At 33.7% G+C, this 27,339-nt stretch overlaps 3 protein-coding genes across 3 annotated transcripts; 2 read left to right on the forward strand and 1 right to left on the reverse strand.

Annotated features, from left to right (window-relative positions):
• Nucleotides 1-3,641: 3,641 nt before the first annotated feature.
• On the reverse strand, nucleotides 3,642-11,624 carry LOC125833672 (SURP and G-patch domain-containing protein 1-like protein). Its single transcript, XM_049512841.1, has 8 exons — nucleotides 10,169-11,624; nucleotides 9,349-9,475; nucleotides 8,790-8,893; nucleotides 8,347-8,476; nucleotides 5,397-5,536; nucleotides 5,070-5,249; nucleotides 4,410-4,588; nucleotides 3,642-3,948 (listed from the first exon to the last, which is right to left on the reverse strand). Exons 1-8 carry the CDS (start codon nucleotides 10,581-10,583, stop codon nucleotides 3,922-3,924), a joined length of 1,302 nt encoding a protein of 433 aa, XP_049368798.1. The 5' UTR covers nucleotides 10,584-11,624; the 3' UTR covers nucleotides 3,642-3,921.
• Nucleotides 11,625-14,527: 2,903 nt separating this feature from the next.
• On the forward strand, nucleotides 14,528-21,497 carry LOC125833653 (uncharacterized). The gene is made up of 7 exons (XM_049512823.1): nucleotides 14,528-14,824; nucleotides 14,921-15,012; nucleotides 18,600-18,668; nucleotides 18,822-18,880; nucleotides 19,665-19,725; nucleotides 19,805-19,858; nucleotides 21,216-21,497. Exons 1-7 carry the CDS (start codon nucleotides 14,662-14,664, stop codon nucleotides 21,492-21,494), a joined length of 777 nt encoding a protein of 258 aa, XP_049368780.1. The 5' UTR covers nucleotides 14,528-14,661; the 3' UTR covers nucleotides 21,495-21,497.
• A 2,820-nt stretch (nucleotides 21,498-24,317) lies between these two features.
• Nucleotides 24,318-25,579, forward strand: LOC125833643 (DNA damage-repair/toleration protein DRT100-like). The gene has a single exon (XM_049512812.1). The coding sequence runs from the start codon at nucleotides 24,383-24,385 to the stop codon at nucleotides 25,487-25,489; it is 1,107 nt and encodes a 368-aa protein (XP_049368769.1). The 5' UTR covers nucleotides 24,318-24,382; the 3' UTR covers nucleotides 25,490-25,579.
• Nucleotides 25,580-27,339: the final 1,760 nt, after the last annotated feature.

Genomic DNA, 27,339 nt, shown 5'->3' on the forward strand with positions numbered 1-27,339 from the left:
AAATGAACAAGTAATTAGGGACAACTAAAAAAAATGGACAAGTAATTAGGGACAGAGGGGATAAAAAACTACAGCTAAGTCTATTAATTGACAAATTATTAAAAAATTGTATTAGATATACCTGAGTTATTTAATGATAAATTTTCATAGCTATTTTTTTTTAGTGATAGGATATAAAAATTATATTTTTAGATTATTTAAAAAAAATACGATAATTGTTATAATATGAATAAAAATAAGAGAAGCAACCTATTATACCAGTATAAATTACATTGATATAACAATTATCTATATTTTGAATTTAAGGATGTTTATGGAAGTGAAAACGATAGAAGAGAAGATGAATTTATTTTTTGTTGTTGGCAACTATGCAATTATTTATAATAAACTGTTGGAAAAGCGGCCCAACTAAAACTTGAGAATTTTATTTTTTTTCGATTTGTCTGTCTTATTTTTTAAAAAAAATATATATTAAAAATAATTATTTTGTTTTATTCTTTACATGATATATTTAAAATCAAAGAACCAAAGTGTATTTTGATACGCACTACTTATCTATAATTTAAGGCTTCGGATCAAATAACAAACTAAAATAAAGAGAGTATATATTTCCTATGAGTTCTATTTTAATTTTTACTTAAAAACTCCTTTCAACTCAGATTTCATTTTATTTATAAAAAAAAAAAACTAGATGAAGAATTAAGGAACCTAAAATTTTACCTTTTGCTTTTATGGATTCGTGATGGATTTGGAATTAGATTTGGGGGAATCTTATGCCTGTGAATTATTATTGTTTCCATAATTGGAAACTTTTATTTATTTATTTTTATTTTTATTTTTTATCCATAATTGGAAACTGAAAAATTAATACAACAAAAAAACATTTCCTTTTGGTAAGAATTTTTTGCCATTTGTGTAAAGAGATGCTACAACATTGCAGGAATATCCTCATAAATATTAATAGGGCAAATTACAGAAATCACATACTTTTAAGACATAATTACAATCTATCCCTTAAAAGTTTATAATTATAGAAATCCCTCAAACGGATACAATAATATAAGCGATGATACATTAATCTGATGCACGAGATACATTAATTGTTAAGTAAGATACATTACATTTTATACATGATACACTAATCTGATGCACGAGATACAATGATATAAGCGTTAATACATTAATCTGATGCGCGAGATACACTAATCTGATGCGCAAAAATGAGGGATTTTGGAGATTTGTAAAACTTATAGGGGATAATGGTAATAAGTAAACTAAAAGGTGGGATTTCTATAATTTTTTCATATTAAAATGGTAATGCTAATATTATAACTAATCATCTGTTTATGGACAAGTCATTCGTCAAGAAAGAGTTGATATTTGTAGAAATTCTTGCTTAGAGGAAGCAGGTCACCAATCGATGATATAATTTGAGTATATGTTACTCTCGTTCCAATAATCAAACTGATAAAATGGAATAAGTAATCAAGATTTGATTTTATGTTCTGGTTTCCTATACATCCGATGCGGGTAAGTTTTTTCTATTAAATTAGCATTAATAATAAATATAATATATAAATTATTTTCTTTACAGCCGACACTTGCTTTCCATTTCTTTTCTCACACACATGCCTTCTACGGCTCTATATGAAGCTACCCAAAAAAGACCAAGAAAAAGTTGTCTTTATCCTCTAATGCTTTTATTTCTTCAAAAAAAATCTTGTGAACCTTTCTTTTTCTCTTTTGCTTTTTTTTTTTTTTTTAATATCTATAATTATTAATTTTATTCGTTTTACTTTTCTTCACATCCCATTTTGCATCTTTTTTTGTTCTCGACATACCATTATTATAATTCACCCAAAAAAAAAGTGTTACATATCAAGATGGACTCAGGATTTAAAGATGATGAAAATGTCATAAAAGGAATACGAAATTTGGCGAAAGGAATCTAAAATTTGCACTATAGGATGCTTAGAAAAGTGATTTGGGGGACGGACTATATAACTAACGGATCCAACTTAACGTATATTTATGTACGTAACTATTACTAAAATTTTAATTTTGGATTTATAATTTAAAATTTTCAACACCCCTCCCACACGCACAAATTTCGTCCAATGCCAAAACTGTGGTCTGATCAAGAAGAACAAGAGGATATTGTACCTTTAATTTGTTAGATAAGAATTTGGAGCAGGATTGACCATGAATGACTTGCCTCAATTCAATAATTGAATAAGTAATACCACAAAGTATATTAGCTTTGTTAAGAAGAGAGTAAATAGCCAAATGACCTCCAACCTATTGTCCGATTCTCAACTACACATTTATACTCTACGAGAATCTTAGTACTCCTTGAACTACTTTAAAATGATATAAATATCACCCTAAACCTATACACCCACATTCATAACCTGAAGTGGTGGACACGCACTGCCAGCTGTCAGGCATATATAATAATTTTAAAAAAAACTTTTTATAGATTCTTCTTTCATCTTTATTCTATTTTACCTCTTTTCTTTTTCTTTTAAAATTTGTAATTCAAACTATAGATTTCTATAATACTTACCTTAAATCTTCAATTGTTTTCTTGGCTTTATTAATTTCTTAAAATTTGAAGGAAAAAAACTATTGTTCTTCATTGTGTTCATCGAATTTGTGCAAATCTTGGAAGTTTGTGAATGTGACTAGATTTGGTGTATTGAATCTACACATTACTTGTTAATTGATTTCGAATTAGGTGTGAAGATTTAAGCCAAAAATCAGAAAATCACACTGACCTACAAAGCTGTCAAAATAAAAAAAAATTGTGTGTTGTGTTTGAATCCAAATCTGAAAATTTTCATTTTCAATTACAAATTGTAGAGACTAAATTGAATCCTTTATGGGAATCCCATTGTTGAGTTCTTGAGTTTGAAAACATCTAGATCAATTGATTTGAGTTAAAGAAAAAATTTGACAAATAAGGAGGAAATACAAATCCATGGACAACCATTATTAAAGAGCTTTGACTCTCAAGAATAAATTTTCAAATTTATCCGTGAGTTCATCTTTTTCGGTGATTATTTCTTCCTCATCGCCGGCTCGTTCAATAAGTTTTTCTGTCAAATATTAAAATTTATCATCTATGAGAGATGGAAATGTTGGGACTGCTATCTTCTTCTCCCATAGAAGTGAAAGGGAAAGTCATTCCCTCCATTAAAAGGGGTAATTTTTCTTATGAAAATAAATAAATAAAAAGAAAAAAATTAAAAATATACAATTTAATTATAATAAAAATGTTCTTTTTAATTGTTTTTTGCTTCTCACTCTCTTTGAGAGAGTGAAATGCACTCTCTAGTAGAGTTGGAAATCCACTCATAGCTTGAGGGGGCATTTGGATGTTTTCTCTTGTTAAGAATTTGGTGCCACTATTCACAACTTCAAAAGTTCTTTTTAAAAAATTCATTTAGACAGCGATCTTTCAAACTACTCGGAAGTATTTTTATATAGTACAATAGCAATTTTTGCAAACGCAAAATATTATTTCAACAAATTCAATGAATTCACACCTAAAAAGTAAGCAGGTTAACACTCGTATTCAGCATCAACTTTCCAATAACCAAGCATATCATGACAATTACAACAGAATAGCACAAGGGTACTCAGAAAACAAAACTCGCATGGGTTTGGTGTATTGATGTAGATATGTTTGTTCAAGTGAAACTTTGAATAAACAAGAGACCAGGAGGCGAAAGATATATCGGAGTTCACAATACATGTCATTTCAATGTCTTAGATACAACGAATTCAAACTTGTAGAAGTAGTATGTAGACCAGAATAACATCAACTTCTAAATATTGTCTTCCTGAAGAAAGCTATAACAAACACAAGTGACTCTAATACAGAGGTAGGCCGAGTAGACGACAAGCTTGCAGTTTGCCTCAGTAGTATGCTTTCCGCGGATTGTTCTGCAAAAAGAGATTATCAGCCTTGGTTCCAATTATAATAAAAATTTAAACATTAATTTCCCTCTCCATCCTATCTAAACCGAAAAACAAATTCCCGAAATGAGAACGAACGAAAAGTTGTCACTACTGTGAGGCTAGAGTTTTTACACATACACTGAGTAAGCAGGATCCTCCCTCCTGTTAGGTGACAAATTATTTTTTGGTCATGTGGTCCAAGATAGAATGGAGGTAAGGTCTTTTGATACATAAAAGTTTCTATTGTTTCACTTAGAAGGTGATGGCAAGATGGTTCCTTGAGTTCTGTTCTCATATCTGTTACAGTTTTTTTAATTTCCCTTTGATGCAAACCGTACTCAATGAAATTATAGAGTACTTTGCTGCATAAATAACAAACCTAAATAAAAAGAAGTTCCACACCATTAAAAAAAAAGGTTCAATTATAAAGGAGATAAAGCACATACCAGTGGATTTGGCCTGTACTTGTAGCCTAGCATCATTCGTTTCTTATATTGATCATAGATATCATCTTCTGGAGTGACCTCCCCGGGTTGGTGAGCACCAACACCTAAGTTATTTGATTTTACACTGCCAGCTGTTATTGGATCTGCAATACCACTTTTAGAGCTCCCTAGTCCTTCACCTGCAGTTCCGCATTAAGATTAAGACTCCATAGGAATTTGCGGCATGTAACTCCTAAACATGAACTATTTGCATTTCAAAGACTAATACTTTTTGACTACAAGAACAACATACCCAGTGAAATCCCACTGGGTAATACTTTCTGACTTAGAACTCCTTAAAACTACCTACATAGATGTGTCACTTGCATACCTAGTTACCAAAACAACTTGCTACAAGTAGTGCATTTATACACTTGAAGAAACAAGATGAGGTAGGGATGCTCCCCAGACCAGAGGAGTAGCCTCATCAATCGCAGAAACAAACCCAACCCCTAACCTCATGCCCCCTTCAACCTCAACATAACTCTCTTAAAATTGAATAGCTCTGCCCCTAAGAAAAGGTCTATTAAAATGGGGAAATCTTCCTTTTCCTCTAAAAAATGTACCAGTACAAGTTATTTGCACCCAAACAGGTCCATGTTTTCCTAGAGGGAAATATACCTTCTCTCCAACCCATTTTCGACAGAAGTTTGTGGCCAATATTATCAGCTTGTATTTTCGATCTTTCTGCTGCCTCTATGGCTGCTTTCCGAGCAGCTACATCGTTGCAGGTAGACAAAAACTTAACAAGCTCTTCAGGTGGGATATAGTCCCCCATATGATGACCCTTCTTTCCTGGAACTGCAACGCAAAATAAGACATAAGAAGAGTTGCACATATTTTAATAAACAATGCATGCATCTACTTTGAGCTCAGATACCTAAGATTCTAAACTTAATAGGAAACCAGAACATAGATACAGCAGAATAAACAAAATTAGTGACCAACCTTGGAGAGAAGCAGGTGGAGGCATCTCATCTTTCGATGATCTCGGTGCCCTTAGCTTCTCTTCATCTGCAGCTTTCTTCATGTAATATTCCATCATCGCTATTGGATCTGACCCCGATGGACCGCTTGAATGACCTGCAAAGACAATACCCGTATAAGCCCAAGCATAACTGAAAACCTTTTCAGTGGAATTTCGTGAAGTCCATCATCCAATGAACTTATGGGAATATGACAATCTGATGCAGCGCAGAAGGTGCACAAATTATAGCCAGATGAAATCAAATTTCCAAGATAGGAAACCAGTTCTTCAAAATCGGTAGCTTTAGAGGCACAAAAAATATTGAGGGTTCTGTTATTTAAAAACTGTTGTATGCATCGGACACCTAGTAAATGAGAACTACATATATCAGAAAGGTCACAAAAATTCAAATTCATTGGAACGGTCGTAACAACTTCCCCTCCCTCTTTAATCTGGATGTCTGGATTCTTTTGCATACATTCTACAACAGTATCTGCTTCTTGAAAGAAAAACTCTTACCTTTAACTTAAAGAGTTAAATATACTTAATTCATGACACGAACAAATACACACACATATATGTTCATGGCATGAAATTGGATGTCTAAATTCTTTTGCATCCATTCTACAATAATATCTGCTTCTTGACAGAAAACTATTTATCTTATACTCCTTCCGTCCCTTTTTAGTTGTACACTTTAGAAATGGCACACAGATTAAGGCAACAATGATTAGCACAGTGAAGTTACAATTTTACCCTTATGACAACTTTTCACTTCAAAATTACAACCATTTATTTGAATTCAAGTGAAATAAATTGGAGGGAAACAACATACACTTTTACAATTTTCAAGAAGTGTAAATAAGGGTATAATAGGAAAAAAATTGTTGTCCTTTCTTGATTTGTCAAAATGGACAACTAAATAGGGACAACTAAAAAAGGAAATATGGACAAGTAAATAGGGACGGAGGGAGTAGCTGAGTACTATCGTACTATACTTGGGGAGAATAAGCATGCATGACTAGCACACCGATTACTACTTCCAATGCCTAGAAGGCTGGGAGAAGCTGGAAAAAATCACAAGACTTTCTTAGGGATGCAAACAGGGTCAAAGCATCTACAGGAAGTTGGTTTTAAAATTTTGCACTTGCATAACGAAGTCTGCTTTAAATGGCTACAGAGGTAAACAAGAGGAAGACGAATTATGTGAAAAGATATAACAAAAGTCACTCATATTAGAAGCATATGGAAATTCAGATGAATATTAAACTTTAAGGTAGGTGATGGTAGCAAAATCTACTTTAGGTAGGATGCTTGACTGGGCCATTAACCACTAAAAGACAAAGTTCCAGAATTGTATTGATTTGCTCAAAATTCTGTAGTGACAGCAAAACAGCGCCGAAAACAGTGATGCTGGGCTTTTAGGAGGAGTTGTAATGATTTGGAAGTAGAAAGAACGGTTCCATTGTCATAAGAAGTAGAAACACATCAACTTTTATCTGAGAATCTGATTCACTAAAATGAATCAGAGTTGCAGCAGGAAGTTCTCTGTTCAATCAGAGCTTATGAAAACTTGAATGTCCCTGCAGATCAGCATAGTACATGGCCATGGAGAATACTCTGTAGAGCATGTGTTCCATTAAATTTGGCCTGTTGAGTTGGATTGCAACATCTGAGGCTATCTTAATTCAGGTAACTAACAAAAAGGGGCTATGAACATGTGTTTTAGGTGTTACATATGGAAAAGGGGGTGGAAGATACAAATATGCAAATCACAACCTTCTACATTGTCAATGACATTCCACGTTTGGAGTATGTTTTTTTATGAAGTCATTTGGAGTATGTTTCTCAGCATATTTGGAGTTAAATGAGCTAAACTAAGACAGACAAATAAGCTACTCTAGTACTGGAAAAGAAAAGAGCTTGGCAAGGAAAGAAGGAAGATTTGGGAGACTCGCCAGCTTACATCTGCTGAAACATTTGGCAAAAGAGAAATGAAAGATACTGTGAGGGTAAAATAGAGTCCTATCTGGACTAAAATGGAGACTGAATGTTGCTCTAGAAGCTTAGTGTTAACTGGATGATATCTCAGGAACAGATAAGCTGAGAGATTCCATTAGCTCCTTGCAGACTAAACAATGTTCATATTGTACTCCTTATGCAACCTGCTACATCTTAGTGCAGTTCCAATTGTTCAATAAAATATAATCTCTTAGTTGCACAATATTTTACCATGCACCTTTTCAAGGACAACAGAAATAAGAATTGAAGAAGAGAATGATCCAATTTCAATAAACCCAAGCACCACTTTTCAGTTCTCACTACTCTTAACCTCACTAGAAAACTGATCTGCCTATATTAACTTGTGTATGGAAACCTATATTCACAAATTCAGGTGCAAAAGCAGATTCTCCATTATTGATCACATTACACCCAAATCCAGTAGGGTAAATAATCCAAACAAAATCAATGTTGTCAAAGTTGCACTTTAAAGCGTGTTTAAATCCTGAAGCAAGGAGCAAACATGTTGAGCGCTTCGCCCCACCTAGTGAGCGCTTCAATGTCGTCATCAAGGCTCTAAAGCATGCTTTTCTTTGCCAATGAGCATAATCCTAAAGAGGTGGCACTAAACAATTGATATATCACTTTATCATAATTCCTTTTCGACTTCTTTGCCCATCTATTTGTTTTTATTGATAATGTTGTCTGTCTATTTGTTATTCATGCTTATAGTTATTAGGTTTGGACTACACATACATATTTATATTTTTTCTCCATTTGGGCCTTTCTTCCTTAAAACCTATACTTTATTTGCACTTTGCGCTTAAAGCCCAGCGGATATTAAGAGTTCGTTTGTGCTTTTCGCCTTTGATAACACTGAACAAAATGCCAAGACAATATATACATATACAGACTCGTGTATAAACGAAATTACCTTCTGAAGAACTTGTATTCTCTGTTGCTCCCCACAATGCTGATGCAGGAGTTTGGTAATTCAAATGCTGCTGATGTGACCTATGAGAACTGCTTGTTGAGTTGGGTGTAGCAGTACTAGTAACTCCTGCAGCACCAAAAACCAATCAAGTAAATAATATGGAAGAATCACCGCAAAGAAACGTCATGTCGATCAAGCAAAGCCAGATGAACTAGACATTAGATGCGAAAAACATGAAGTTGGCAATTTAGTTGAATAACCTCAAGCTATTCAGCTAAATGCATGTGCGCACACACGCACACATATACACACAGTACATAAAATGCATATTAAACATGGCCAACTGAACGCAGAAAGCTAGTAACATCCTGCACTACGTAACCAGAAAGCTAATTAGGCTTGTGCCAGCAATATATGCATGTGGATAAATTTTACTCACTATGTGATGTTTGGGTTTCGCAGGTCTGTGATAGAGCCTTTTCCTCTTCACTAAGTTGATATTCATAGTATTTGTAATCAGGACAGCTTTCATCAAATAAGAACCTGCAAATATATCAAGTGTCATAAACAATATTCAAAAACAAATTTTCTTCTTCCTTAAGGAGAGAGAAATCAGATGATTGACCGCTAACCATTCATAATAGGCAGTAGCTAAAATCTCCAGGAAAGTAAACTCATTAGATAAAACTCTAAAGAGACCAATGATTTTGGCAAAGAAAGAGCTTCCAAACACCAAAACAAAGTAGAGAATTAAACGAGCAAGGGTAAGGGAAGAACAAGAAGTGATCACCAGTTCTTAAGGAAGTGAGGGAATAAAAAAAGAAGACAATAGATGCAACAGAACTCGTGGATATGAGGTCACGTGACCACAATCGCACATACGTGTGATTTGAGAAGACAGAACAACCCATGGCAATTTACGTCGTAAAAAAAATCAATGTTACAATAAATTATGTGACTACTCTCCATGAAGAGACCAGAAAGATTCTGATTCATACTTAAATGGTGTGTCTCCTGGATTTTTTTGGCGAGTGATATTCTCAAACTGCCTTCCATGCTTAGCCACAAAACTTGCTAATTTGTCTGCAACTTTCTTCACTGCTGGATCACTTGGGGGATTTGGTGCTGCATGTCACTTAAAGCACTGATTAATACCAAGAGCATGAACAAGTGAATATAAATTACTCTTGTAGCCGCATTTTCCAAATCTTTCATTGAACATCTCTTTCCCCCAATGTTGGTAAGGACTTAAGATATAAGCTGCACGATCAGACAAGAGTAACTCAAGAATGTCTAGTTCTTATCCACAATGCCTAGAGAATATCCTCAAAGTACAAAACAAAATGGTAAAATCTTGACTAATGAAGGACTTTGAAAATTTGCAACATAAGGCTTCCATGACAGATTAGTAGTAAATGAGAACCCGTGCCACCAGTTGCACAAGACATTAGGTGAATTATGTGGTTCAACCAAAAGGAAATTACCTCATATGTGACCATCAAGAGAAAGCAAATTCACTAAATGGACAAGAACTAAGATCATTCCATGAATTCTTAAAATTCCTAGCCTATAATGACAAGTCCTTGAAAAGTGAGGGTGGACCCTAAATCAAGCTAGCAAACAGAAAATTAAAGAAAGGAAAATACATAGCTACTGAGAATGGAAATACATAGCTACTAAGAATGTTATTCCAAGAACCAACATGTGATATCATGACTCATGAGCAAAACTATACTTTATTCAGCTAGAGAGAGAGAGAGAGAGAGAGAGAGAGGAGTTATCATCAACAAAATTCCAATGTTTGTAATAAGTATTTACCAACATCAATTTGTCTAAGAGGCTTGTGCAGAGCACGAGGTTCCTCCACCCTCTGCCGTTTAATTGGCCCATCTCCTGAAGAATTCCCAGCATCTTTTTCATCCTCATCATCCTCATCTTCACCTAGCTTAACAGAAGGTGCAGGTATTTTGGATTTCTGTTTCAGGCTGAATGCAAGTTTCCCACCTGAAGCAACTGTGGCAGTTTTCCGTGAAGAGTTAGCTTTAAATTCCAGGCTTGGCTTACTAATGACTGCCTTCGGAGTTGAAGCTCCCAATATACTGGAGGTTGTCTTAGACTCTTTTGAGGAGGCACCCTTCAATTTCTCCTTTTCCTTCTCCTGTTGGAGCTGTTTGAACCTCTCCATGAAAGAACCATCATTGACAAATAAGCTAGAATCTGTTGGCTTCTCCATTGGCAAAAAACCAACTTTTCTTTTCTGCCAGCTGTAACTGCTCAACAAGCACTCTTACAATAGATTCAGATATTGAATGGGTTTTTTTTTCTGTACGCAAATATTCAGACACTAAATGGTTTTGTTATCACTTCTTTCTTTAATGTTCTGTAAGTGAACATCATATTTACATTCCAAGTTGCATTCTCAAATCCATCGTTGAATTAGAAAAGAAAATGTTAAATTTAATATAAAGTAAAAGAAAGCAGGTTTTTCACTCCCCCAAGAATTTTTAGCCTCAGCAACAAGACCGTGCAGGAGAGGGATTAGGGCGTGTTTGGTAGACTGGAAAAGTAAAACAGGACAGGAAAGGTGAATTTTCTTTCCACTCTACTTATAGAAAGTCAAGGATCCCCACTCCTGAACTTCTTTACACGCTAGTAAAGTCGTAGGACTCGGAAGATATAGGCATATAGCTACCCATGTTCTTCTTAATTTTAGATTATTATACCCATTCAAGCAAAACATATGCTAGAATGTTTGTTTTTCCTTTGTGTACTACTTCACATATCCAGAAAACGGAAGGCTTATAACTTTCTAGACATTCATATGGGTGCAGATAGGAACTTAGACAAAGTACAAGTCTAATACTTATAATCCCTCAAGCATACACGATACCACCTTACCTTCAAAAGCTGTAATAGAGAGTTTTAAATTTCAAATGATCTGACTGATGTCTCTTATAACTCCACATGCAGATCATATTAAAAATCAGATGTTGCTCATCTACAATTGCCTTGTAATCAATCATTTATTCAACACCATAGCAGCAAAAACAATCAGGTAATGATAGCGAGTAATGTTACTTCCAGCTCCTTCTTAAAGTGCTCATTTGGATCTGTCTGGAAAAGTTTTTGGTTTAAAAAGAAAAGAAGGCTAGTAGAAGTTGAAGACATGTTTAGCTCATTGTAGTTTTATAAGATTAGCTAGTGATTTGCTAGTGAATGACGGTTTTTGGGTAAAAGAACCTCCTTAACAATTCTTCAACTACAATAAAAAAGAACCAAATTTTGCATAAAATGATATTTTTAGTTTCTTCAATCAAACACCATCTTCCGAAAGTTGACTTCCACTTTTTACAACAAATTCCCAGGAAATCTCCACCCAAAATCCTTCCTAGATGGTACCATCTCTTTTTACCTTACTCTTTATGCAACAGTTATTAATTTTTTGAGAAAGGTAACAATGTATTAATCACCAGCACGAAGGCTGTGCTGGCAACCCATTTACAATTTCATATAGCAAAAGTATGTCCTTGTTCCTCTTTACTAGGACACTAGAAACTCTAGTAATGCTCCAGTTTTGTTTACATAGGTTTCTTTACACCAAAATAAATTACAACTCTGCAACAGATTATCTAATCAACACAAACCCCACCTAATCCCAACTATATGAAACAATTGAGCGTCTATATCAACTCATCCCAGAAATAATCACACCACAAAAAAAAAAAAAAAAAATTGCAAAAATCAACAGCAACAACCAAACTTCAACAGATTCAAAAACTAACAATTGACCAAGGAAAACGCATTGTAACATCACATTAAAGCACAAACATCAATAAATTTATAATTCCGATCAAATTAATTGAAACCCTAAAGTCATCAACCCACAATCCAACAAACAAAGACTTCAACACACACAATAAAATAAAAATCAAACACCTAGGGAATCGTACAAGAAATCCACACAAGTCAGAAAATCTAAACTGGTAGAATTAAAAAAAAAAAAAAAACTAAGAAGCTCGAATGCGCAAACATCAGCCTCAATAAATCTACCTGCGGAATCGAGAATGAAAAGTGGATCCCGAAATCAGCAAGCGTAAACCGAATTGACTGAATAAAGCAATGAAATTGAAACCCTAAAGGAAGATCGAGAAGAGAAAAATAATTGGAGTATTTGGTAATGAATAGTTTGAGGGACAAAGCAACGTCCGTTAAACGAGCGGACGAGAAGGAGAGAACACGTGACTTTGGGCGCTATAGCTATGAAAATTGGGGATTAATATGTTAAATAGGTTATTTTTCCTTCCCATAGGCAGCGTATCGGTCTATCCGACCGGTTTTGATATTTATCGATTTACCTTGATTTGTAAACATGCAAAATCGTTAAGAACCATTAAGATATTGGCTTGTCGGTTATCAATTTATCACTTATTGATCGTTATTGATTTGGTATCGATTTAACCGTTAAAATTTTATATAAAAATAAATTATTGAAAGTCACTTAGAAACATGGTGATAAACCAAATAAACCATGCACATGATTTGATAGATTGTATTTTGCCCAAAAGTAACACTAACATATTGTAGAATAACCAGAAATTTGAGACTGCCGAAAATAAAAATATGAAAATAAATCCTAAGTCATGGACTTTATATACCAAATGGTATAAAAATATAATTTATTAATTTACTATCGAGTTATCGGTTAACCCGTTTAGTAAAAAAGTCCAACCGTTAAGAACTGATAACAGAAAAAATCAAACTCGTTATCAAAACCATTAAATCAATAACCTATTACCGATAGACCAATAATTTATTCGGTTCGATTTTGAACAACCCTAGCTCATATGGGTGTGGGAGAAGGATACAAAACGGACAACATAACAATATCATACTAGGATACGAGTGTTTGGTTCGCACATTAAATTATTTTGAGATTATGATTTTTTTTAGTTAACTTATCTTATTTTATTTGGAAGGTTTGATAAAATAATACCAAAGGCATATGGAATAAGGCAAGATATAGAATAAATGTGAGATGAAATTTATAATGTGTTTGGTTGATTGTATAAATTATCCCAAAAAAAATTATAACATCAATTAAATATAATATAAATCTAATCTCAAATTAAAATATGCATATCTCTGAAAAAAAGTATCAAACAACTCCTAAGAAGGTATTATAAAAAAGTAAAATACATATATTGGTTTTAATAATTACTTAGCCCTTGTGGTATGGTTTTAATATATATATATATATATATATAACTAATACATATATGTATATATTCCTATACAAAGTAAATTATATTTCATCAGACAATATATTCTTATACGTAGTATGGTATCATTAATATTATGGAGTACTATTTTTATTTTAATACACTATATTTAGTGTTTTATTTATTTTATGATCATGGTGTCAATGCTAGCATAAATGCAAATAATCACTTTGTGTTTTTTTCTGTCTTCAATCGAATTTTGAATCTGAGATTCCAGGTTTCTCAACCATTGTATTGATCACTAGGCAATATCCTTGGGTGCCAGCATAGTTAGAGCTTGTTGGATTAAAAAAATGGTTTTTAAGTCAAAAATAAAAAGTCAAACTGAAACAAATTTTAAGTCAAAAATAAAAAGTCAAATTGATTTTTGACTTATTTTAAGTCATTTTAATTTTTTTTAAAGTCATTTTTTACCTTGTCAGACACTTCCCAACTTATTTTAAGTTATTTTTTATAATTGTCAAACACTTTCAGAAATTAAAAACTTACTTAAAAATAGGTTTGACCAACTTTTAAGCCAATCCAAACACCATCTTAGTATTATGTAACACAAATATTCATCCAATACAACAAATCAAACAATCAACAAAAAACAATATCATCATAGCTAATGTTTTTTTTTTGGTCATCATAGCTAATGTTAACACTACTAATATAGTATTCAATACTATTTTCATATACACTACCAAACGACTCCTTGATGGATATTTATCTAAGATTTGATATTCAAAAATCCATTAGTCTACTAGAGATAAAATGAAAAAAAAAATCACATGAGATATTTAAATTTAAAATTATCTATAAGAATCAATATATTATTCATATTTATTAAAAAAAAAATTCAACTTATTTTTTCTAAAAAACATTTTCCATCCTACTGAAAACACTCAAAAACGAAAAAGAGGAGAAAGAAAAATTTTGTGCTCTTTTGTTTGTTTTGAAAAAATAAAAGAAAAGACATTTTGCTTAATTGATAATGGTGTGAGAGATAACATACACTGGCATTTGGAGTCGCCGGAGAGTGTTGCCGGAATGGAGCGAGCTGGGTTGAAAACCCTTAACACCGTAGTTTCACCTCTCCATTTCCGGGCAAGAGCTTCAATTTTCCGTCCATTTTTGTTACCCAAAGTGGTGCACAATCTCAATTTCCCTCTCTTATCTTCCTCTTCACGTTTATCTCCAGTCCGCTCTCTATGTATGTTTGTTCCTCTTTTTTCTGATTTGGGTTAATCTTAAATTTTGATATTTTGAGCCCCAGCTTGTGTTCTTGAAGATTGATTTTCGTTTGCAGGTGTAAGAAGTGATGCTAACACTATGCCTAATGGAGCTGGGGGTGTAGCAGCTCAGAATAAACTCCTGCAAGTGGTGTTAGTTTCTCCTCAGGTAGTGAACAAATATAAATACATTTGTATTGCCTTTTTCCTTTAGCTTTGGACGTGCAATGAGATAGTTTTAGGATTGCATTGTGAAGATAACTAGAAAAAGAAGGAATGCGTCATAGACAAAGTAAGAAACTATTAGTAGTAGGTATAAGTGGAATTAGGATCTTACACTCTCTTTTCGTAACCTATAAAAGGGTTAAGGTTCTTGACAAGCAACTCTTAAGTAGTTGGATATACCCCTCATAGTTATATCTGAACTTATATGAATTGGAATTTGTGACCAGGGTATGTTCCTGTCTACAAGGGAAGTTCAATATAATTTTTCCAATCAAATTGCTTACTTTTGCAATGTGGATTAGGCATTTCTTGATTTTTGGATGGGCTGGAATTCCGCAAATCATTAGTGTATTGTTGGTACTAGAAGTAACGATAGTATTATCACAATCTAATACATACTTTTCGTGAGTGTCTCATTCCGTTTTAGTGTCTCACTTCAAACACCACACACACCCAAACTGATGCCAAATTTTATTTCTTCTTTTTTTGAGGAACCAAGAGGCTAAAATATTCAGGTGCTGCAACCTTAAGTATCATAGTTTAGTTCTCTTCAGCTGCTTAGTTGGTTTTGTAACTGTTAACATGTTATTGATGTAAGGGATTGTAACAGGTTATAGATTATTTATATCTTATAATTATGGGTTGATACTGATCTAGTGGCTTGCTTTTTGGATTTAATCCAGCAAAAGATTATTGCTTGTACCTATCTTAGGATGTTTGCTCGACTCTACAGGGCTTTGGTAGTGCAGTACGTGGTTACAATTGTTTGCTTTAAAGCTAGCACATATCTATTTATTTTTTTGATAACCGAGAAATCCGTCTGTGACCCGCCCTTTGGACCAATCAAAGCCTTCTAAACTCGGTAGATAATGGGCCCGCCCCCTCTACCCTTGCGTGGTGTGGGGATTGAACCTGCGACCTAAGCCACAAATCCTCCACCTTTTGCCACTCGAGCTAGGCCTTGGGGGCAAGCACATATCTACTTTATTTCCTCCCTTGTGTGTAGGTTTGGGCTCTTCTCCGATCTGTCAGATTCCTTTGCTTTTCTTTTTGCCTGAGGTGAAATATGTTGCTACCTTTAGCCTTAAAATGAAAAAAAAGTGTGGTAAGAGGCAAAACTTTAGAAGCATGCTAGGGTTCCGGTACTCCTGGAACTGTAAATTGTGCCTCATAGAAAGAACTATGGTAGTGGTTCCATTTAGTTTTGTTTTTTCTTGCAAGATCAATCCTTGTACTTTAGGAAAGTAACATTATTTTCTCATTTACTTAATAATAAAAATGTTCAGCAAGGGCGGTATGCTGGCTAGTTTGGTTTGAGACTGGCTTCCACCTCTTTGGTGTAGTCTTGGGCTGGGTGGGTTTTGGTTCATCCTTGCAAGTGTTTTGTGTCTAAACTGGGTAGAAATGACTCTGTGACATCACTAGTTTTGATCATGTTACAGGGTTCGTACTTCCAATACAATATTTTGCAATCTTACCAATTAAAGGAAATTCTAGTCATGATTCCGAAAATGAGATGGTGAAGATTAAATTTGGATTGTCCATTTCCTTTTTTCTGTTCTTCTTGTATTGACCTAATCATAACTATTGATTGGTTCTGGTGTCTTGGCCTATTGACAACACATACATCATTAACTATAAACACATACTTTATTGTGAGTTGTAATCTATAGGCAGGGTTGGAAATTGACTTAAACCTCTCAATACTCAACTATCAATCATTTGAATGAAAAGCTCACTTGCCAATTCATGGAGCAATGAATTCAAGAGTAACAAAGTCTATCAATATTTCACTTTTTGACTCTGTGCTTTTATAATACTGTTTTTTTCCTTATCATTTTTTAATTTCAGTCTTCCAATTTGATCATTGTCGGAGAGAAATAAATCCTGGTAAAGATAGTTCATATTTCTAATATACTCTGCTAAAATCATTATGGTCTAGATTCTAGAATGTTTTTAATCATTGTGGTCTAGACTCTAGAATGCTGTTAATTTCGTCTAGAGGGTAAGGTCTCGATACACCCACCCTCCCCAGACCCCACTTGTGGGTCCGTATGTTATTGTTGTTGATTACTTTTCTAATGACATTCTGAATTGAATTTGGAAATTTGCTTTTGCTGGAAAATCTCAACTTAAATCAAGGGAACAATTTCTTTTATATATATAAATGACAAGAGATAAGTGGATTTCAGAGGTTCTACTCTCTGTAGTTGATGCTTGAATGCAAAATATAGATGTTATTACCATGGCTCATGCTTAGTTTCAAGTGGCATGACTTCATATTGAAATGTCACCTGCAGGATGATCATATGTTCTTTTTACATGGGATTGTAGTCGTTCCTCTGGTGTATATGTAATTTGTAATCGGATTAAAAAACACCTGTTTCTATAAATGACATCTTGATGGTTCTATAGATAAATTACTGTGTGGCATTCCTGATATGAATCATAGAGTAAAATAAATAATGCAAGCACATTTAATTTTGTAGAAAATTGAGTTGTCTAGACTGTTCAGCCGTGCAGCTTTCATCTAATATGTATTGTATCAGTAAAGATTTGAGTAAAAGTCTTCCATATATGGATACTTTTCAACTTGGACCAACAGTGAAATCCCATTGGGACTGTTGATAAAATCAAATAGAAATCCCCAAGGGTGTCATATTCTAGAGCCCAAACTATGTGATTTAATAGATCCTCTTGCCGGTCAAGGTCTTCTTCTCTTTCCCTTTCTTCAAACTCCGATTCATATTTTTTATAGAGAAATCTCTAATCAAGGGTATCTCTTCTTGAGAACCAAATTGGCTATTTCCTTGCAGCATTGTGCACAATTCATACCGGGCTAATTTATTTTTTATTAAGATCTTGGCAAATGTCAAGATTTTAGAACGGGTTGGGTTTGTACCAGCTAAGTATGCAGATTCATTTTTGATAGGATATCGCGTGACCTAGTTAACTTAGCTGGTTTGTCTTCCCCAAGTTTTCCCTCTATGTGGTATTTAACATGGAGAAGGTGACAAAAACAGGTAGCATATGACTCCAGTGTCCAAGCATGATGTCCTGACCTACCATCTTTTCAGTTTGTTTAATCCGTCTTGAGAAACTTTCGATTTCTTTCCTCTACCTTAACAGATTAAGGAAATTCTCTCTCTCCCTCACCCCTCTGGCCCGTCTTCCTTAGTTAATGAAGTTATTTTTCTAACTTGAAGAGTTTTGTAAAGACAATTCTTTTAGTTATAAGGTTTTGATAGCCAGTGCTTTGATACAGTTTGAGGTTTGACAGTTTCCATTAGCTTGGTTCAGCAGGAGATACATGTATTTTTGTCTGCAATTTGTTACGTAATGATGTTTCATAGGTGAATCATACAGTGTTAACAATCTATGCTATAGGATATTTATATTTCCTCTTTGATGGTGTGTTTATTACTTCATCTTCATAAGCAGGGAAACTATCACATAAACATTAGAACACATACTTTTGGATTGAAAAACGACTTAAATGGTTCTATCTCTTCTATTTCTCTGTATTGATAGATACCTGGAAACACTGGAAGCATAGCAAGAACTTGTGCAGCATCAGCTGTTGGACTGCACCTAGTTGAGGTATCAATACATATCTAAATATTACTAGTTTAAATATCTTAGTAACATTCTTGCATGGTGCTAGAATAACTATTATTTTTCACTAGTAAATCTATTTAGCTCCTATTACTGTGACATCAAGACTTGTATTCTTAATTTTCTTTGCTTCTGCAGCCATTAGGATTTCCAATTGATAATACAAAGTTGAAGCGCGCTGGACTTGATTATTGGCCGTATCCTTTTAGCAGTTCACTGTTGTGAATTTTTACAATCTTTGGTCTAGGGGCATGTTCTTGTGCGATGTAGAGATATCTGAAACTCTTCATCATGTTTTCTTGTTTTTTTCGTACTAATTGTTATGAAACTGTAGAATATCAAAAAATTGAACCTTGGGCCTAACTGAACCTCAAAAGCTTGCTCATGCCGGGAGGATTGTCCAAGACTATATATGGAGTCCATGTTCCCTTCCCACAAACGATGTAGGACTCCAACAATCCCTGCACTCCCTGGACATCTGGATCGTGCGCAATATAAGACCCCCAACATCAGGAACAATGAATAGGGATGAGCTTGACTCTGATACCATGATAAATGAATTTGGGCCTAACTCAACCCCAAGAGCTAGAGTTAGGCCCAAGGTCCATTTTACATGGTATCAGAGCAAGACCCATCTCAATTCTTGTTTTCTGATGTTGGGCTCCTATATTAAATTGTTCGTGCTCCGGATTTCCATCCATGGGCATGAGGGGTGTGTGAAGAGTCCCACATCGGTTGTTTAGGGGATGAATGGTCTCTTTAATATGACTTTGACAATCCTCACCTCTTGAGCTAGTTTTTGGGTTTGGGTTAAATTCAAAGTGCATTTTAACAATATTTTTGGGGTATAACAATTCTCAGCACTCATTGTTTGTCTGTTTTGCTGCATTCATCATTTTTTCGGTGTTCTCTATAGTGCTCATATCTATGGATCTCTATATTGTAAGTTGTCAATTTTCAACTGTTAACTCTTCCCAACAGATATGTTGTTGTCAAAGTGCATCGGTCCTGGGATGAATTCCGGGAGTACTTCATGGAACAGGTCTCTTAATACCTCATTCATATAGCTCCAAAACATTTAGATAGCATAGACTAAATTCCTTCTTCTTCCTTTTCTTCAGGCGGGGGAAAAGAGGCTATTGGCATTTACAAAGAGAGGAACAGCTACACATTCAGTAAGTTTAGATGCTTTTTCTACTCATATAGTTCTCTCAGCTTGTAACCTTGGGAAGTTTTTTGGCCAAATGAGACCAATTTATTCCGTCTTGAATTGGAAGAAAACGTAGAAATCCATATTTTGCTGCTTTTTTTTGGTTGATAAAGAGAAATGTTCTTTTTTCTGTCACTGTAAAATCTATAATGTTGGAACAAGGTAGACCTAAAATCATTCAAAGGAAGTTGTCTCGAAGGACCAACAGTTTCTTGAATCTGTGCAGACTTAGTGAAGGATAGGGCACAATGGAAGGAAAAGATTTATTCAGGAGATATCTAGTTGCTGAGGATATATTTCAGTCATGTTAGCACCTTTACATCCTATGCTTTCAAGGAGTTGAGCTTTTTCAGAGGTTTACACATCAGTAGAAAATATGAAGAATTTTTAGTGCCTTTTATTTTATATGATATTAGTATAAGATGAGTTTAAATAGAGTAATATGGTAAGTGAGGATTCATATAGCTGTCCCACCTGACATGTAGTAGTAGCTGTAAAATCTGTAATGTTACGGTAAATGCTGATGCTGCAGATTTTTCTCTAGTTTATCTGAGATAGTCTGTAAAGTACTTGGATGCAAGACTTATTGAAACTAAATTAGTTTAGGCCAATTCTAAATTCTTTTTGGTGAGACCCTACAGATTTGATCAACTACCTCTTGCTGTCTTCAATACTTTCCATCTCTTACCTGTTCTAAGAATTTCAGATGATTTTGAGCATCTCAATTCAGTTGCTTTTAGCTTTACTTTTCCCTTTCTGTTTTTTACTTCTATTCTTCAATTGTGACTCAAACAAGTTTGGAACTGAGTTGTAGTTGATTGGTTGTTGAGCGTTTTACCAGGAACTACTTTATCTGTTCTTTCCATACAAGAAATTGTAGTCTTCTCTTTCATTTCTTTCGTTTTCTTTGGCTTCTGAGGTTGGAGAAGTAGGAGGTGGAAGGCACCACAAATTCTAATATAACTAGGAATAGGTAGACAATGAAACTAATTTGTTTCAAAGAGATCGACTGGGGGGACCAAAAAGTTATGTTTCCATTTTGCTTTCTTGAAAACTGTAAGGAACCTGGCTGAAGTGGAATTCTTCTTGGCTCCAGAAGTACTTTTATTGACAAGCCGAAGACTTTCCTCTAGTTTCTTCAGAGTCTTTTTCCAAGCATTGTTGCTTTTCTCATCTAAGTTTCTCTTGTCTAATGAAACACACTATTGTTAATCAAAGGAACTCGTGCCCGTCCACTCCCTTTCATGATGAAAGCCAGATTAATATAAGCAAACATTTCCTTATAATGCGAATTTGGTGTAATTCTAGTATCATTGATGCAGGACTTCTCCTATAAAAAGGGTGATTGGCTTGTATTTGGATCAGAAACTAAAGGGTTACCTCCTGAAGCCCTGCTTGACTGCAAGAGTGAATCTCTTGGAGGAGGAGCCCTACGGATTCCCATGGTTGAAACATATGTTAGGTGCTTGAATTTATCAGTAAGTGTTGGTATTGCTGTATATGAAGCTTCTCGACAAATAAACTATGAACAACTTCAGTGTCCACCTGACACTTGTATGGATACCGAAACATCATTTGTTACTGAAGATATTTTTGCTTAAACTGCTTCATATTGCACTTCTACAAATCCTATGTGCCTTACACAATGAAGCAGCAAACAGGAAAAGATCAGCATATCTAGATCATAAGGTGTTTATATCTTAGTTATTGAGTTCTCACTCTTCTTGTGTTGCCATTTTCTGCACTTACAATGTCTTTTTTAGATTCAATCCATCATTACTAATACTATATACATTGAAAAATGTCGTTTTCGTTGCTCAAAGGATGAATTAAAATCTCCAGGTTTTGCTAACATAGTGTAGTATAAAATGTGAGAAATGAAAATGGCTAAACAGGATGAGTGTATGAAAAGACCATTCTGGCATCTTCACGGGTATGCTTCTTGACACTTGCATGTGAGGGAGAGGGAAACAAGCTATCTGTTTCTATCAGACAACACAATTTCCATGTTCTCTGCAACAGTGAAAATGAAAGCACCATTCCTAAAAATCCCAAAAATGTGATGTTCTTTGGTCTAAAAATTCTCATTATTTGCATACAATGAAAATGGTTGCATTGCATTGTATTGTATATATAGTAAATATTATCACAAACATTTCAAATCCTTTCTTCCCCTTATTATTGCTTCTTAATAATAGTGTGTGAGTTTGTAAATCAATATATAGGCTCATGTGGCCATCTTATCCAGTGCGTCAACAGTAGATATCATCTGTTTTCAGACTGTTGACGGGAAGGGAATTCTCACCAATAAGATAAAAGTTTAAATGGTCAATCAACTGCTTGTTATCCGAAATTGCTCAGTGATATTTTACCCTTTACTATACTTGTGGTCCGTTTAAATCCTTTACCACAACTAATTAATTTTTGGAAAAATAGTATTATAATATATGTCATATATGAAATAGTACTTATTTTTTTTTGTTTTAATATCTCATTCTTGCATTTAAAAGAAAGTCTCATTTTTTTCCCCTTGATTTCTAATGTAGTTCTCAAATTGAAGAGTAATTCTAAATCATATTTCAAAACTATTTTTCTAAAAAATAATTGGATATGTGATATTCACCCATTTCAAACTAAACTTTTGTTAAGGCAAGGACAAATAAAAAACAAATATATAAAGTGAGACAAAATTGAACAATTTATAATAATATAATAAAAATATTTTTGGACCTTTCCCCCGTCCAAATCAATCACTTAGTACTATGCAGATAACAGTTGGTTACTATATATATACTCAAGCAAACTAAAAATATACTCCAAAGTCATGACTCTGTCTGCTTAAATTATGTACAAAAACAAATAATTTTAGGACAATCTCATGTGGAGCTAGCAAAGCAACAAATTAATGACCCCAAAATCCAGCTCAAATATCTGCATGATTTTCAGGTCAATTATTTTCAACAAATTAAGACTCATTTAATTTCTATTTGGACCCATTCATATGGATGAATTCAAGAATAGTCTTCCTCTGTCGGTGGTTGTACACTTTTAATGCTTTGGTATAACCAAATTTCTTCAAATTAACTTATCATAGTGAGAACTAATGTAGAAATTCGACAGATAATTTGAGATCGAGAAAGTAGTTTTCATCATCTCTTCAATAATTTTATCATTAATTATTAGTAAGAAAAAAGAAAGAAGATGAGGATTCCTTCAAAAATGCAAATGTTGAAAAACAGTGAATCTTTGACAGTTAGCTGAATAAGTCTAAAAGGTAAAAATAAAATAATTGAAGATAGTGCAATAGTTTAATTCTATTGCACATGAGCCAACGTGCCACAATATCTCATATAGTGTGATATAGTCATATATAGATAATTGTTTTTCTCTTTTGTTTAATAGATCAAAACTTTTAAAAAACAATACTTCTAACCAATTTCAGGATTTTCATAAAAAAATATTTAAAATAATTATATGAAGAAAATAAGAAAATTCAATATCAATTTATATATTAAAAAATATCTTATAGAGTACTCATTTTCCGATAGAAAGTATTTGAACTACTTGTTTCCTTAATTGAATTAATTATTTTGTACTTTCTACATAGAAATATATTTGTGTAGTAATTATTTTTTTGCTATTTTTACTTATATAAATAAATGTTAGAGTTTTGATTATTATTAATAAAATTAATTTTCTCATTATGCTAATTAGTTTCTTGTAGTAGGGACCTATTTATTTTGTCAGGAAAAAATAAGCCAACACTTTAAGAAGGAAAATAAAATTTTAAAATAACAGAAAGTGACCAAATAGCAGATCCGAAAAACTTTATAATCATTAGAAATTTGTTTCTAACTCTCTGCAATAAAATACTGACCCCTCACGTGCCCTCTTCTCTACTACGTATATGGACACCTATACTTTTTATTGTATTTTTTTTATTGAGATTGTTGAATATATTCAAACTAAAATGAAGGAAGAAATAAAAATAAATAAATAAGGAGGAGGAAGATAAAATGATTGTAATATGCCAAATCAATTTATATATTTCTTCGGAGAGTAGCATGAATATGTTCTTAAATTACGCAGGAATTATTAATTTTATTTCTAAATTATTAATATTTTTTTATTTAACTAATTAAACTTAAATATATTCTCTGATCTTACAACATGAGAAATGCATTCCTAAATTCTCGTCAAATTTAAGAGCGTTTTCAAGATTGCTTTAACAAGAATTTGGGACCATTGTTATGTCATGTGTAAGAGATTATATCAAATTTAATTAATCAAGTAAAAGAAATATTTTTAAAGCTATTAATAATTCAAAATAAAAATAATAATTCATATCAAATTAAAAAATGCTTGTTAATACATTTCCTATATATAAATATAACCTCTCATCCTCTTCACTACTTCACAGAAGAAACACTCTCTGTAAATAGAAAAATAGAGAGTAATAGTACTGCATTTTGTAATAGAGAGAGGAGAAATGGGTCTCACCGGAGTAACATTGTTGGTCACTCTCATGGTGGTGGCCGCCGTTACTTTGCCGGCAAATGCCTGCCTGCCGGCGGACCAAGCAGCACTGATGGATATCAAAGCAGCTCTTAAGGAGCCATATTTGGGCATTTTCAACACATGGACTGGCAGCAACTGTTGCCAGGGCTGGTATGGTGTTAGCTGTGACCCGACTACGCAACGGGTTGCCGACATTGTTCTTCGGGGAGAATCCGAAGATCCGATTTACGAGAAAGCCGGCCGGTCTGGTTACATGACCGGTTCACTCTCCCCTTCTCTCTGCAAACTCGACAAGCTCACTACACTCATCGTCGCCGACTGGAAAGATATCTCCGGCGAAATTCCGGCTTGTGTCACTTCATTACCAGATCTCCGTATCCTTGAGCTCATCGGCAACAAAATCACCGGTCAAATCCCGGAAAACATCGGTCAGCTGAGTAAACTCACTGTTCTAAACCTCGCCGACAATAAAATCTGCGGTTCAATCCCCGCCTCCATTGTCAACCTCGGAAAACTAAAGCACCTCGAACTCAGCAACAATCAACTCACCGGCGAAATCCCGTCCGATATCGGAAAACTCAGAATGATGAGCCGAGCACTACTCAACAAGAACAAACTGACAGGTTCAATCCCTAACTCAATCACTCAACTTCGCCGGTTAGCCGATCTAGATCTGTCAATGAATCAAATCACCGGTTCACTCCCGGCTCAGCTCGGTTCAATGCCGGTTCTCTCAACTCTAAACCTCGATTCCAACCAAATCTCCAGTTCAATCCCCACTAATCTACTTAGCAACAGCGGATTAAACATCTTAAACTTAAGCAGAAACTCATTAGAAGGAGAATTACCAGATGTGTTTTGCTCAAAAACGTACTTCACCCATCTGGATTTATCATACAATAATCTTCGAGGTTCAGTTCCAAAATCATTATCATCAGCTAAGTACATTGGCCATTTGGATTTAAGCCATAATCACCTTTGTGGCCCGATTCCAAACGGGTCACCCTTCGATCATCTAGAAGCTTCTTCTTTCTCTAACAACGATTGTTTGTGTGGATCGCCATTACGTACTTGTTAATTCTTTTTTGTTTACTTACTAAGTTTGTAATTAATCGAAATTATCGGTTGATTACGCATAAATGGATGTGTAATTGTGTATTATGTTGTTATGATTAAAAAAATATTCTTAGCTTAATTATTATTATTATTGCTAAGCAATATGATGGATTATGCGGTTCTATCATGCATGCACGTGAAAATGCGTGACAGTTTACAAGAAAAATTATTGAAGAAATTGTGTGCTATTATTATTAGTAAATTGTAATATAATAAATCCCACATACTTTTGTTTACTCAATTTATTCTTTTTTCGTGTTTCCTTTTTTTACTTTTAGTTCGAGTATTGTTTTTTTTTTAACCAAATATATTGCACACAAACAAACATTCATAAAGAGTAATTAACACCATGTAGAAGGGTTGTTGCTTGTTGTATTCTAATGTATTGTATTATTAGTTTAAATATCATATTTATTTTAATTGTTAATTAAATTTTATTTTATTATAGCATTTAAATTCATTGTTAGGTAATGAGGAAAAGTTTATTTTGTGTAACCACCCATTTCGGTAATCACATTGTTACCGTGATATTTTTTTTCTCATTTTGTCTTTATTTATTATTTAATAATTCTATTTTATTTTTTATCATACTCTTTTTTATAGTAACTCTATCATGTACCTTAATTTTCATGTAAGTTCATCATTCAAATTATTGATGTGTGATATTAATGATAGAGAACAGTATAATCTCTCTAAACTCTTTTTTATAGTAACTCTATCATGTACCTTAATTTTCATGTAAGTTCATCATTCAAATTATTGATGTGTGATATTAATGATAGAGAACAGTATAATCTCTCTAAACTTTATACAATATTTATTAAAATGATACAATACAATTTAATATAATACAATAATACATTTATGAAGCAATATGTAACCATCATTAATAACGTGAGAATATTGATATGACCTAGCGTTCGGTTCGAAAGACATGATTTTCAGTATGTCTCCAGATAGGGCTCCCACTAGTCCGGCCGCCTTCCAATTCTCATGTCTTAAGCACGAGAGATTTCTTCCGTTTCATCGATTTTGTCCGGATCCCACCTTTCTTCCGAAAAAAGGGAAGGAGAAGGATCTTCTTCAGTGGATCCCTCTTGTTCCTAGTGGTTAATGTCTTAATGAAATGATTGAAAACCCTGAATCTCAAGTTCCAAACTAAGCGAAGATAAAAAATAGTCGATAACTCTTTACCATTGTCTTAATTTTAGTGAATAGAGTCCCAATAGGGCCAAATATCCTATTTTGTGCGAATATCTCCAATTTATGCGCTTACCTATGCACTGTTGGTCTGTGAAAAACTTGATTTGATGGGTTATCAATAATTCAGTAATGGACAAAAGAGCAGGGGAAAAAAGATGGGAAATTTCAGGTAATTTGAAAGGAAATGTTAATTTTAGTCAAATGAGTTAATGATTTAAATGATATAATTGATTAATTGAAAAAATTGTATAAAGTGTTTGCTCAAATGCATTGCTACGTCGGTAAGGATTGGTGGGTGGGTGACCCTCATCAATTAATCCACTCTATTCATTAAACAATTTTGTGCTTTGTATTCACATCAATATGAGATTTTTTAGAATAAGATATTGGTGATTGAACTCATAATGAAAATGTTTTTTACCAAGGTCAACTATGTTTACATAAGTAAAATTCTTTCCGTTATTCAATCATTTCAAATTTAGAGTTATTCTTTGGAAAATAATTAATCTCAATCATGTTATTTTTTTTATTAAAGCAGAGAATTGAACTAAAATTCTCTTTCTTTGTCATCAATCAAGTCATTTTTTATTGTACATCTTGACTAATTTC

The sequence above is a fragment of the Solanum verrucosum genome, unplaced genomic scaffold (genome assembly GCF_900185275.1).
Source record: "Solanum verrucosum unplaced genomic scaffold, falcon-dt-bn FXZP01000307.1, whole genome shotgun sequence".
Taxonomy (NCBI): Eukaryota; Viridiplantae; Streptophyta; class Magnoliopsida; order Solanales; family Solanaceae; genus Solanum; species Solanum verrucosum.

Coding starts and splice junctions, on each gene's coding strand:
- LOC125833672 (XM_049512841.1), bottom strand. CDS start 10,583: ATGGAGAAGCCAACAGATTCTAGCTTATTTGTCAATGATGGTTCTTTC. Junction 8,477..8,789: donor CGAAACCCAAACATCACATA/GTGAGTAAAATT, acceptor TTGGTGCTGCAG/GAGTTACTAGTACTGCTACA. Junction 5,250..5,396: donor TCCACCTGCTTCTCTCCAAG/GTTGGTCACTAA, acceptor TTTGCGTTGCAG/TTCCAGGAAAGAAGGGTCAT.
- LOC125833653 (XM_049512823.1), top strand. CDS start 14,662: ATGGAGCGAGCTGGGTTGAAAACCCTTAACACCGTAGTTTCACCTCTC. Junction 15,013..18,599: donor TGGTGTTAGTTTCTCCTCAG/GTAGTGAACAAA, acceptor CTGTATTGATAG/ATACCTGGAAACACTGGAAG. Junction 19,726..19,804: donor GGGAGTACTTCATGGAACAG/GTCTCTTAATAC, acceptor CCTTTTCTTCAG/GCGGGGGAAAAGAGGCTATT.
- LOC125833643 (XM_049512812.1), top strand. CDS start 24,383: ATGGGTCTCACCGGAGTAACATTGTTGGTCACTCTCATGGTGGTGGCC.